The sequence below is a fragment of the Mauremys reevesii genome, linkage group 4, assembly GCF_016161935.1.
Source record: "Mauremys reevesii isolate NIE-2019 linkage group 4, ASM1616193v1, whole genome shotgun sequence".
Classification (NCBI taxonomy): domain Eukaryota; kingdom Metazoa; phylum Chordata; order Testudines; family Geoemydidae; genus Mauremys; species Mauremys reevesii.
Window position 1 is genome coordinate 16,222,588 of NC_052626.1, and position 12,235 is coordinate 16,234,822.

Consider the following 12,235-nt stretch of genomic DNA (forward strand, 5'->3'; position numbering starts at 1 on the left):
TTCACACAAATGGTGAGTTTACAATTCTGGTCAAGAAAGGTAAGTGTATTCTAAATATGTTGCACCTTCTGTAAGCTGTTTGATTTACTGTCACACAACATTTTGAATAAAAAAAGTAAATAAAATTTAATAAGGTATTTCTAGTTGGGTCCTGGAATGATTGGTTCTGGACCCTACTCTATTTAACATTTTATTAATGATATGGAAGAAAACATAAAAACATCGTAAGTTTGCAGATGACTAAAAATTGGTGGAGTAGTAAATAATGAAGAGGACAGGTCACTGCTACAGAGCAATCTGGATTGCTTTGTAGGCTGGGCATATGCAAACAAGATCTGTTTTTTAATATGAGCAAATATAAATGTACATACATTAGGAACAAATAATGTAGACCGTACTTATAGGATGGGAGACTCTACCACCGTTCAAGAAAGATGTTGATAAAATGGAGAGGGTTCAGAGAAGAGTCTTATAGTGAGAGATTCAAGAAGCGATATCTATTTAGCTTAACAGAAAGAAGGTTAAGGGGTGACTTGACTAGTCAGTGAGGATCAAATATTTGATAAAGGTGTCTCATCAGTCTTGCAGAGAGAGGTATAACAAGCTCTAATGGCTGGAAGATGAAGCTAGACAAATTCACACTGGAAATGCACAAATTTTTAACAGTGGGGGTAATTAACAATTGGAACAATTTGTCAAGGTCGTGATGGATTCCCTATCACTGGCAATTTTTAAATCAGAACTGGATGTTTTTCTAAAAGATGTGCTCTAGTTTAAATAGGAATTATTTGGGGGAATTATTTCTATGGTCTGTGTTATACAGAGGAGGTCAGACTAGATGATCCCAGTGGTCACTTCTGGCCTTGGAAGCTATGAGTAGTTCCATTGACTTCAGTAGGACTGTAATGTGCAGAAGTGCCTGCAGCATCAGGGACTAAAATTGTTTTTTTATTAAAAATTTAGTGGCATATAATCAAAGTGAAACTGATTTAGTGTTAAAAATGTAAAGTTATTTAGACTTTCAATAGATTAACAAAGCTGTTAACTTTTTATGCAAAATTGTTTCAAAAATTGGAGCCTGAAAGTAGGTTCCTAAACTCATAATTAGGTATTTAGGTGGCTTAGGAACACAAGTCCCCTGCAAAACCTGATTGAAGAAATATAGCCTGGTCAAAGCATTTCAGCTTTCTTGACTTGTGGAAGTTCAATATATTGGAAGGTGGGGTTGGTTGCAAGTGTAGTTTTGGCTATTTGTTTATAAATATTGTGTTTTTGAATTTGGAGTGTTCACACAGTAAATATCAACAAAGAATCCTGTGGCACCTTATAGAGTAACAGATGTATTGGAGCATAAGCTTTTGTGGGTGAATACCCACTTTGTCAGACGCATGTAACAGTACATATGTTAATTATGCCTTGGACTTTCTTTTTAAGTGTGAGACTTCTTAGTAGAAGAAGTCTATGTGTAAAATCTGAAATTCTAACAACTAGAAAACTAATTAAAGAAATACATAAAAAATCCACGTTAGCAATTTAAGACTAGAAAATGGAGGGAAAGTGAAGAACTAGCCATATGCAAATTAATACATCTGCTTTAAATTATAAAAATAATTTAAATAAAACTGTTCTATCTTAAAAAAACCCATGATTTTTGTCCACCATAAGTAGGCAAAATGTAGAAGTACATTGCTCACTATTGAGACAATTATGATGATTGGCAGAATAAAATGTTTTGTATTGATATTAATTTTATTTTTATCCATGGCAAATAAACCTTTAGCAACATTTGTGGGGTAATGTGTGGTGTTACTATGTTTATAGAAGTCAAGAATCCGTGTTCTTGATTTGAGCCATTAATTGTTCACAAGTTTTCCCATTTCCCAATGCACCTCAATCCTGACCTCTCACTCTTGAGTAGATTCTTCAGCTTTATTTTACCTGATGTGCAAAACTGTGTACAAGGATAGTGCTACCAAAATTGCTCTTCTTTGTGATCCGGGTCTCCAGAGGTGAAAGGCTAGTACACAAACTGACACCATATGATATTAACTTTGAGCCATAAAAGAGGTGAGGCCATAGTTAAGGTTCCAAAACAGAGGGGGATGTGGGTTAGGAGTGTACTGGATTGTAGAGTTGCAAGGTGTCCAGTTTTTGACCAGAACACCTGGTCAAAAAGGGACCCTGGCAGCTCCAGTCGATACTGCTGACCAGGCTGTTAAAAGTCTGGTCAGTGGTGCAGTGCAAGTCTGGGGCTATGGCAGGCTCCCTGCCTGCCCTAGCTCTGTGTGGTTCCCAGAAGCAGCCGCCAGATCCTTGTGGACCCTAGGCGCATAGGTGGCCAGGGAGGCTCCACATGCTGCCTCTGCCCAAGTGCCGACTCCGCAGCTCCCATTGGCTGGGAACCATGATCAATGAGAGCTGCAGGGGAAGCACCTGTGGGCAAGAGGAGCACACAGAGCCTCCGTGGCCGTCTATGCGCCTAGGGTCTGAAGGGACCTGGCGGCTGCTTCCTGGGAACGTATAGCACAGTACGCGCTGCCGGGACCCTGCACCCCAACTCTCTGCCCCTGTCCTGAGCTGCCTCCTGCATCCCAACCCCCTGCCCAAGCCTGTAGTCCCCTCCCACATCCAAACTCCCTCCTGGACCCCACACTCTCCCAACACCTCAACCCCCTGCCCCAGCCTAGAGTTCCCCCCTGCACCCTTAACCGGAGTCCGCACCCCCATACTCTGAACCCCTCGGCCCCAGCCTGGAGCCCCCTCCTGCACCCCAAACCCCTCATTTCTGACCCCACCTAGAGCTGCACCCCCAACTTAGAGCCCATACTCCCCTCCTGCACCCAGTCCCCTGCCCTAGCTCGGTGGGGGAGAGCGAGCGATGGCGGGAGGGAGGATGGAGTGAGTGGGGGCGTGGCCTTGAGGAAGGGGTTTTCGGTTTTGTGCAATTAGAAAATTGGCAGCCCTACTGCATTAGTAGACGCTTATTGGGCAGCTTGAAAAACACATGCCCATATTTTGCCTGACTTTAGCCAGACCTGTTAGTTTTTCACTTTCCTGAGTACCGAATTCATGCATAAATATAATGGTGGTGATAGGAGGGGAGAGCGAAGACTCTATTTATTCTGATGGTATGGAGGTACCTGTCTGGGACATAAATAAAAAATGCAAGTTTTAGAAACTTATGAATAATAACTTTCCTCTTATGCTTATCTCCTGGATTCCTCAAGGTGGCAATCTTGCATCAGACTTAGTGGGTGATTCTTCCTGGCAGCGCATGTCTTCCTGTATGTGCTATCTTTATGACAGCAACAAATGCTTGCTTCAAATACTGCAGAGTATATTGTTGGCAGTTATGAAAATGCTGAATCCTTCACATTGTGTTAGGTCCACATTGATTTTTGTATGATCAGATTGGAACATTGTGGAAAGAGGGCAGTATATTTATCCCTGTGGTAGGGTGGTTTTTAAAGTGAGCTGATCTTTTTGAGGGGTGGGGTGCAGCTAGAGTGGTCTAGGCTGGAAAACGTGTCTCTGCTGAGTTTATTCATCGTAAGCATTTTAGTAGATTACAGTGTGTGAAGATCTGTTCACTTGTCTGTAAAATCGGCCGATGGGAGAATATAAGAACAGAAGTCTTTCATTTATAGACTGTGATTAAAGATTTCTGTGCAGTCAAAACTATTAAATCCTCTGCTGTTGCAGATGTGAATTGCAATGGAACATTGACCTACACTGCTTTTGGTTTCATGATCTAACTTAAATGGAAAGCTCATTAATTTTTTATATTAAATCTCCCAGTCTAGTTAGTAAAAGCCCTGCGTTATGACACAGTTGATTTGGTACATTCTGTATTCTTTACGAGTTTTATTTTGCATCTGCAGAGAAAAGGATATTAAAATACAGCTTTTTTTTTCTAGTTTTTAGTAGAGTGTTTTCTTTCATAAACATACAGTGCTGGCCATGTGTTAACTATAGTGGCCCCATCAAGCAACAGCTACTCTGTAGTTAAAGCTGCAAGAAAGCCTCCATTATAACCCCCTCTTTTCACTAACTCATTAATTTTTCAAAATTAATGTTTTGGCTGAAACTGTGTAGACTGTGCGTGGCCCTTCTTTGGCCACACATGAGTGGAGAGATGGGCAAGAAACACTGCTTGCTCCCACCCCCATTTTTGTCCTGCTTGGGTTGCCATGCTGGGCCGCTCTCAATAGCCCCAGAATGCACAGACTGCTTGCTCCTGTTGCTCCTTGGGGAGCATGATGCTGAAAAGGTGGGAGGGAAGAAGTAGAGGCATGGCTGTCTGTGGAGTAGGGGCAGGTGCCTCGGGGTATTCTGGGCCATCCCAACAGCATGTGCAAAATGTGCATCTGACTGCATGCAGGGAGTGGCCTGAGGAAAGTTTTTTGCCTCCAGTACAATTCCTGAGAATCAAATTCAGAGAACTGGCAGATAGTCTCATGGGAAGAAAATCTTAAGGGAGAAAGAAGCTCAGGAGATCTGACAGTTTCTCAAGGAGACAATATTAACGCACAACAGCCAACTATTCCAATATGAAGGAAAGATAGGAAAAATGGTAAGAGATCAATATGGCTCCATGCATAGGCACTGACTCCATGAGTGCTCCGGGGCTGGAGCACCCACGGGGAAAAATTAGTGGTTGCTCTGCACCTACTGGCAGCCAAGTTCCCCTCCTCCTCCTCCCTTGAGTGTGCCGTGTCCCCGCTCCTCCACCTACCTCCCAGCACTTCCCGCCCGGCTGCTTGCTGGCGTTTGCATGCTCCAGGGGGGTGGGGGTGGGGCAGAGCAGGAATGTGGCACACTCAGAGGAGGAGGTGGGGCTGGGGTGGGGATTTGGGGCGGGGATTTGGGAAAGGAGTTGAAATAGAGGCAGGGAGTGGGCAGAGTTGGGGAAGGGACTTTGGGGAAGGAGTTGGAATGGGGGCGGGGCCTCATGGAAGGGGTGGAGTGGGGGCAGGGCCGGGGGCAGAGGCGGGATCGAGCACCTATGGGAAAGAACGGAAGTTGGAGCCTATGGCTCCATGAAGAACTTTCTAATGACCTGAAAATCAAAAAAACAATCCTACAAAAAATGGAAACATTAACAAATTGCTAAGGAGGAGTACAGAAGAATAGCACAAGCATGTAAGGACAAAATCAGAAAGGCTACGGGACAAAATGAGTTAGTCCTAGCAAGGGACATAAAGAACCATTTTTTAAAATTGTCTTTTAAATACATTAGAAGCAAGAGAAAGATGGAGGAAGGTGAAGGGCTTCTACTTAGTGGGGAAGGAGAGCTAATAACTGATGGCATCAAGAAGAATGAGTTTTGGGGTCCTTTTTGAGTTCTTTATAGTAGGTGGTGTCCAGAGACTTGTCTGTTGGCCTCATTGATAGTCATCATAATTAAGGACTAAAATAGTGCCCCCTTTGTCAGCTAGTTTGATCACTATCTGGTGTTTGCATTTCAGGGACTGTATAGCTGTCCTCTCAGTGGTAAAGAGATTGTGGTGGAAGTATTCTTTATTGAGGATTTCAGCGTCTGTTTTTAACCTCCTGAAACAATGTAATCATCCAATGTGTGGTTTCATCCACTGAGGCATGTCCAATCAGGCGATTCTTTTTTCTTATGTCTGTCAGTGGGATATGGTAGTTGTGGGTGGTGTCATCTTTGTTGTGAAAAATTCTTTGAGGTGGAGTCTGTGGAAGAATTTTTCTGGGTATGATACCTGGTTCTATGATGGGACAGAAGTTTGGTCCCTTGGAGAGTACAGATCCTTCAGTTCTTGTTCGGGGTAGTCTTGATGGGTTGATGATGATGTGGTGTCATGTAATAGCCATGTGGCAGGTCATGGTGTAGTGGTTTCTCCTGGAGGCGGTGGTCTGTTGGTTGTAGAGTTGTTTTAATTGGTTCCACTTTGGGATTTTTTGCCAGTGGTGCCTATTTTTTAGCACCACTCTAACTTTATTTTTGTGAAAACTTTCTTAGCAACAAGGAATGAGAAGGTAGAAAAGTATAAAACGTGAGAAGCATAATTCTTTCTATGCTGTTAGTCCTAATAGGTGAATCTTCCACATATGTTAGTGGATAGGGAGATAATCTTTTATGTCTAAATTACAAGTTCGAATCCAGTTGATGTTGATAGTAACTGAAAGTCCTTATCTACCTGCTGTGCCTGTTTGGCTTATGCAAAACTGGACCATTTCCTAGTAGATGGGTTTCAATGTCAAGGGGATTATAATGCTCCTTTTTTTCTGATCTTCTCTCTGGTGTATTTAGACAGTAACATTTTGGGGGTGAGACTGTGTATGTGTGTGTACACATCCTAGCACATCTTGACTGGGGCCTCTAGGTATTATCATAATACAAATAGTTAGTATTAATATATTTTCCATTACACATTATTTGGTCTAAGAATAACTTATTTTATTTTCAACTCTCCTAGGCTCTAGCTGTATCTCAAACATTTATGTATGTTCTTAACTTTAGTCACCTGAATTGTTCAGTTGAATTCAACAGGACTACTCACCTATTTAAATTAAGCATTAGTGTAAGCGTTTGCAGGATCAGGGACTTAGTTTTTTGCTGTACTTTAAAAGAGAAAAATGATAGTAATATATACTGACCAGCATGAGCGAATCTTGAAATGCATGTTGGTAGTTAGATCTCTTAATATTAAATTAAATCTTGTGCACTTTTCTAGAACAGTGGTTCTCAACCAGGAGTATATGTACCCCTAGAGGTACGCAAACGTCTTCCACAGGATACATCAACTCATCTCGATATTTGCCTCGTTTTGCAACAGGCTACATAAAAAGCACTAGCGAAGTCAGTACAAACTAAAATTTAATACAGACACTAAATATTTGTTTATACTACTCTATATAATATACATTTTAAATGTAAGTACAATATTTATATTCCAATTGATTTATTTTATAATTATATGGTAACAATGAGAAAGTAAGCAATTTTTCTGTGATAATGTGTTGTGACACTTCTCTGTTTTTAATGTTTGATTTTGTAAGCAAGTAGTTTTTAAGAGAGGTGAAGGTTGGGGGTATGCAAGACAAATCAGACTCCTGAAAGGGGTACAGTGGATGGAAAGGTTGAGAACCACTGCTCTAGAACACTCTGCTTTGGAAAGCCCTGTCCTTTATAGCTAATCAGTTTGTTTTAGAGCATTTAAGGATCTGGCCATTTTGTATACATAGGAATGGAGAGGAGATGTATTATCTTCCACAGCAGTCTGAGATGGAGGGAACAGTGAGGTTAGAGAGACACACATTGGGAGTCAGAGGCCATGGTGAGTGTTTTGGTTCCTTAATTAGGATTGTGAGCTGTAACATTTAAACTGTGGAGCCTCCACATCTAGAGCCTTTGAAGTATTTGGTTGAAAGGAACTCCTTAAAGAAGGGGACATTGAAGTTGGTTTGTCACCATGGTGAGTGGAGAGTATTGAAAACCTGACCAGATTCAAAGGGTTGTATACCCTTGTATGGAAAATCAAGCTTAAAAGTGTTGTCCAGAAAGCTTTCATAGGAATGTGTTCTCTAACTTTTTGTCTTCTCTTTTGTGCATCTTTCCAACTAATTTAATTTAAGCATTTAAGAATGGGCACTATCCCAGCAAGTCAGTAGCAGTGCAGCATATTTCCATGTGGCTGAAACAATCTGGGATCCAAGTTCAGTTCTTCACTTCTTGAACTTACATTATTGTGGAGGTATCATACTCAGCCCATGTGTGGGAGAGAATGCCTGGAATTATTTCCAGATGATATGTAAAGGAGGGAAGTGTCTCACTAGCTAGAGTCTCATTGTAGAGAGGTGTTTGGCTCTAGAGAGTGTCTTGTACAGCTGTACTCAGATGGAAGAATGTAGTTCCATTAATTTTTGGAGGAATGGGGGGGGGACTTGATAGGAACATATCATCTTCTCCTTTTCTCACCCTAAAGAGAGGACTATTGGAGTCCAAAATATTCTTCAGATAATTAACTACTTAACAGCATACATATTCAGTACTACAGGTTTTAGCATTTTGGTCTGATTTGCTGTTAAAGTTGATATTTTCCAAGTTTTTTACTTGAGGTAACTGTGATGTGTCATTCCATATTCTTTCTGAAAATATACTTATGATATGAATATGATATAACTGAGATATACCTTATGCAAGATAGCTCATGTGAGATATAATTGGAAAGGTTATGATTTCTTGAATGTGATTATCCAATCTGTATGCCTGCATCATTTCTGTATCTGAAGTTAGGAATATTGACGATGTATCTGTATTTCAACTAAGCTACTTTGGGTGATGCCCACTGCTAACACTTCAGGTACAACAGTGGAAAAGCCAGACAGGGCTCATGGCCCATCAGCGAGGACAATGGACTGTGAAAAGCTTGGCCTTCCTGTGGATGCTCCATACTGCCACTGACTCATGGACACTGTGATCCTACAGAGTCAGGTGGCCTTGTCACCTGATGATACTAAAACATTACCTGTGACTTCTTGTAACTTTCCACTGTAAGGGAAGGGTGGTCAAGTTTATGAAAAAAAGGATTCCTGCCTTATGTAAATCCCATTTAATGGTGGAGAGGAAGGCAAACAAGACTCCTCTCCATGGCCTGTCTGCTCAAGAAGAAAAACTGCAAAAGGGAAGACTGGGGGGAGTCCAGACTGAGACAGGGGTTAGGTCTGAAAAGGTATAACTGGAACTCTGAACCACAGAAATTTTGCAAACTGCTTCTAACAATATCTAGGATGAGAAATACTATTTGTAACCAATTTCTTTAGTGAAACCAGCTTAGTTTGCGTGTTTGATTTCATTTGCTTAGTAATCTGCTTTGTTCTGTTTGTTACCCCTTTTACCACTTAAAATCTCTTTTATAGTTAATAAAATTTGGATTGTTTATTATTAAACCCAGTTTCTGTAATTTTAATGGGGGGGGGGCAAATTTCATAATATATTGTTGGGTCTACACTCCAAGGGAGGTGGACATGGGAGTGCTGGAGCAAGTCCCTTAAGCTGAGTATTCCCAGAGTTGATCTGCAGCTGGGTGTGGCCCTGCCTATGTGTGTGTTAGAGGAGGCTTTAATAGCATGTCTCAGCAAGACAGGTTAAAGGGGGCCCATGCTGGCGGAACAGGTAGACTCAGTAGTATCTCAGCACATCAGGTGGTTTCCCAAGGGGTCCAACCAGTCACATTAAACCTTTCCTTTTTGTGAAAGGATCCAACTGTTCATCACTAATAGTTTATGGGCCAGTTGTGCAACCCTTACTCTTGTGAGTCGACTTACCCCGGTAGTATAGACAAGGCCTCCAACTCTGCTGAGATTTTGTTACTTTCTAACCTTCCATCTGCTTTTTTAACCTGAATTGCTTCATCGACTCTACATTTCAGACACACAATTGTGTAACCCAGTCTACAGTATGTGTGCTTGACTTGTATTGCAGCTGTTTCAATATACAAGATGTGTATATACTAGGCTTAACACAGAACCTTTTGCACACTGACCACATTTTTTGTTCTGTAATGTAGATGTTTAGCTATTAAAATTCAGTATTTAACGTTTCTCAAACAATATAAATGAGCAATTGTTCTGTGGTTTACTGCAAGAAAGATTTTACTGCTGAGGGCTAGATTATGACTTAATGTTCTTTCTGGAGTAAGGGGCAGCACATTGTTAGACTAGCTAACCTTGGAGCAGCCCAGGCGAGAGATTGTGGAGAAAAACTCCTCAAATTCCTATGTTACCACCCTTACCAGACCATAATTTTGGCCCATCATACATTGTAAAAGTATTGAATGAAAGGGATGCATTGTAAGATCTATTTTAATGCTTTAGTTGTATCTGATGATTGTTATTTTTTGTTTCTCTCCCCCCCCCCCCCCAATAGGTGCCGGTAAAACACCATCATTAGGAGGAGGATTCCATGTCAATTTGGGAAAGGAATCGCGAGCACAGACGCTTCAGAATGGTACTTGCAAACTTTAGTATTGTTGTATGATTTTTAGCTCAACATATATGTGATTCCAAAGAAGATGGATCTAGATTGTTCTCAGTGGTAGCAGATGACAGAACAAGGAGTAATGGTCTCAAGTTGCAGTGGGGGAGGTTTAGGTTGGATATTAGGCAAAACTTTTTCACTAGGAGTGTGGTGAAGCACTGGAATGGGTTACCTAGGGAGGTGGTGGAATCTCCTTCCTTAGAGGTTTTTAAGGACAGGCTTGACAAAGCCCTGGCTGGGATGATTTAGTTGGGAATTGCTCCTGCTTTGAGCAGGGGGTTGGACTAGATGACCTCCTGAGGTCCCTTCCAACCCTGATATTCTATGATTGATGTTTAATTTTTAGTTTTGAAAGTGACCTTAAACCCTTGCATAACTATTTTCTGTAGAGTAGACAAGTCTGTAATTCTCCCTACTGCTGATTTTACATTGTGCTCTTGTAGGATTATTATAAATCTGCCTTATGAGATCATATAGTTATGGGATAAATGATAATGGCACTTGACAGTATTTTAAAAGGGCTTTTTCAAGGTTGGCAGGTCCACTGTACTTTTTATTAACAGATAGCTTACTGTACCTTTTTATCTTATCAATTTGCAAAGTTCTTGAAGTGCTTTATGCACATTTATTTCCAAGCATAAGTGTTCCACTGCTTTTATTTTCATATAGTTTTAAATTAAGACTTATTCAAATATACCGACAATAAAAAACTGTAATTGGGGAGGTGAGGGAGAGGGAGAAGAAATTAATTTCAAGCTTCCAAAGAGGGTATAAATAAGAGAAAAGGTATACAAGCCTAAAACCACGTTTGCATGGTATACATTTGAATGTTGTTTGTATAATTGAAAATTACCCTTTGAATTTTGTAATCAATGAAAGAGGTTTTAATTTAGAAGTGGAATAATTTCCAGTTTTAGATGTTGTTACTTTTTATCCACAGATATACATTGCCATTTGTTGGCTAATCAACAGTGTTGCCTTATGTTCTTGAGGTGACAGCTGATTGATTTTTGTCACATTAAGACTCTCAAAAAGTGATGTAGGTGGGCTTCCATCAATACCTTACCAATCATCCTAATTTCTTACAGCGTATTTTAAAATAAATGATGTTTTTCCTGAGTAGAGGCTTTTACACACACAATTCTAGAAAAGGAAATCTTGGTTGCCAAAATTGTGCCTGCATACAAACAGGAAGGATAACACTGATCTGCACAAATAAATAGTTGTAGAGTAATTTGATATAGGGCCAGATTATAATAAATAATAATAATAGGAGATATACCAATCTCCTAGAACTGGAAGGGACCTTGGAAAGGTCATCTAGTCCAGCCCCCTGCCTTCACTAGCAGGACCAATTTTTGCCCCAGATCCCTAAGTGGCCCCCTCAAGGATTGAACTCACAACGTTGGGTTTAGCAGCCAGTGCTCAAACCACTGAGCTATCCTTCCCTGTTACCCTTACTTGTGCTGAATAGTACCATACACCATGTTAGTGGGGCTAACAGTGGAGTAAAGTGCTACTCAGTGTGAGCAATAATATCAGAATTTGGCCCAAAGTTACATGATCATCTCATGAGACTTTGAAAATTCTATCAATAAGAGAATTTTTGTTAGTGAAGTTTAATTATGTGAAGGAATAAACCTTAAGTAAAAATTAATTTTGGACAGATATTTAAGTTTTAAACAAAGTGGCTTTTATGTACGACTATCTACTTGACAATATTTGTAACGTTAACTTTAGAAAAGTAGAATACTGAAAAAAATAATTACTCTTCGAATATACTAGCCTCCTCTTTTTTTGGGAGTCCTTAGAACCTAGAAAGTACTTTCTATTTTTCAGTTATTCTTTGAGGTTATGTGTTGTGCTGAGCAGAACTGGATGTTGCTCTCTGGAATTTGACAATATAGCTCCTGAATTGGAGGAAAGGTTTGCTTGAAAATAATGCTGAGCATCCTTCACCCTCGGAGCTGTGTGTGTACTGGCCACTTGTGTGATGAACCTCTTCACTATGAGTAGGGCCCTACCAAATTCACGGTCCATTTTGGTCAATGTCACAGTCATAGGATTTTAAAAATAGTAAATTTAATTATTTCAGCTATTTAAATCTGAAATTTCACGGTGTTTTAATTGTAGGGGTCCTGATACACCCCCCTCCCCACACACACACTCCTTTTTGTAACAAGGTTATTGTGGCAGAGGGGTTGTGGTACTGTTACCCTTACTTATGCG

General features: G+C 40.6%; 1 protein-coding gene across 4 annotated transcripts in view; it reads left to right on the forward strand.

The window, feature by feature from the left end:
• The window catches only part of BRF1 (BRF1 RNA polymerase III transcription initiation factor subunit), a 219,292-nt gene that overhangs the window by 12,644 nt on the left and 194,413 nt on the right, over nt 1–12,235 (forward strand). For all 4 annotated transcript variants that reach the window (XM_039534921.1, XM_039534922.1, XM_039534923.1 and 1 more), the window contains exon 2: nt 9,896–9,976. In XM_039534921.1, the coding sequence (XP_039390855.1) occupies nt 9,896–9,976 (81 nt within the window). The remainder of the gene's footprint in view (nt 1–9,895; nt 9,977–12,235) is intronic.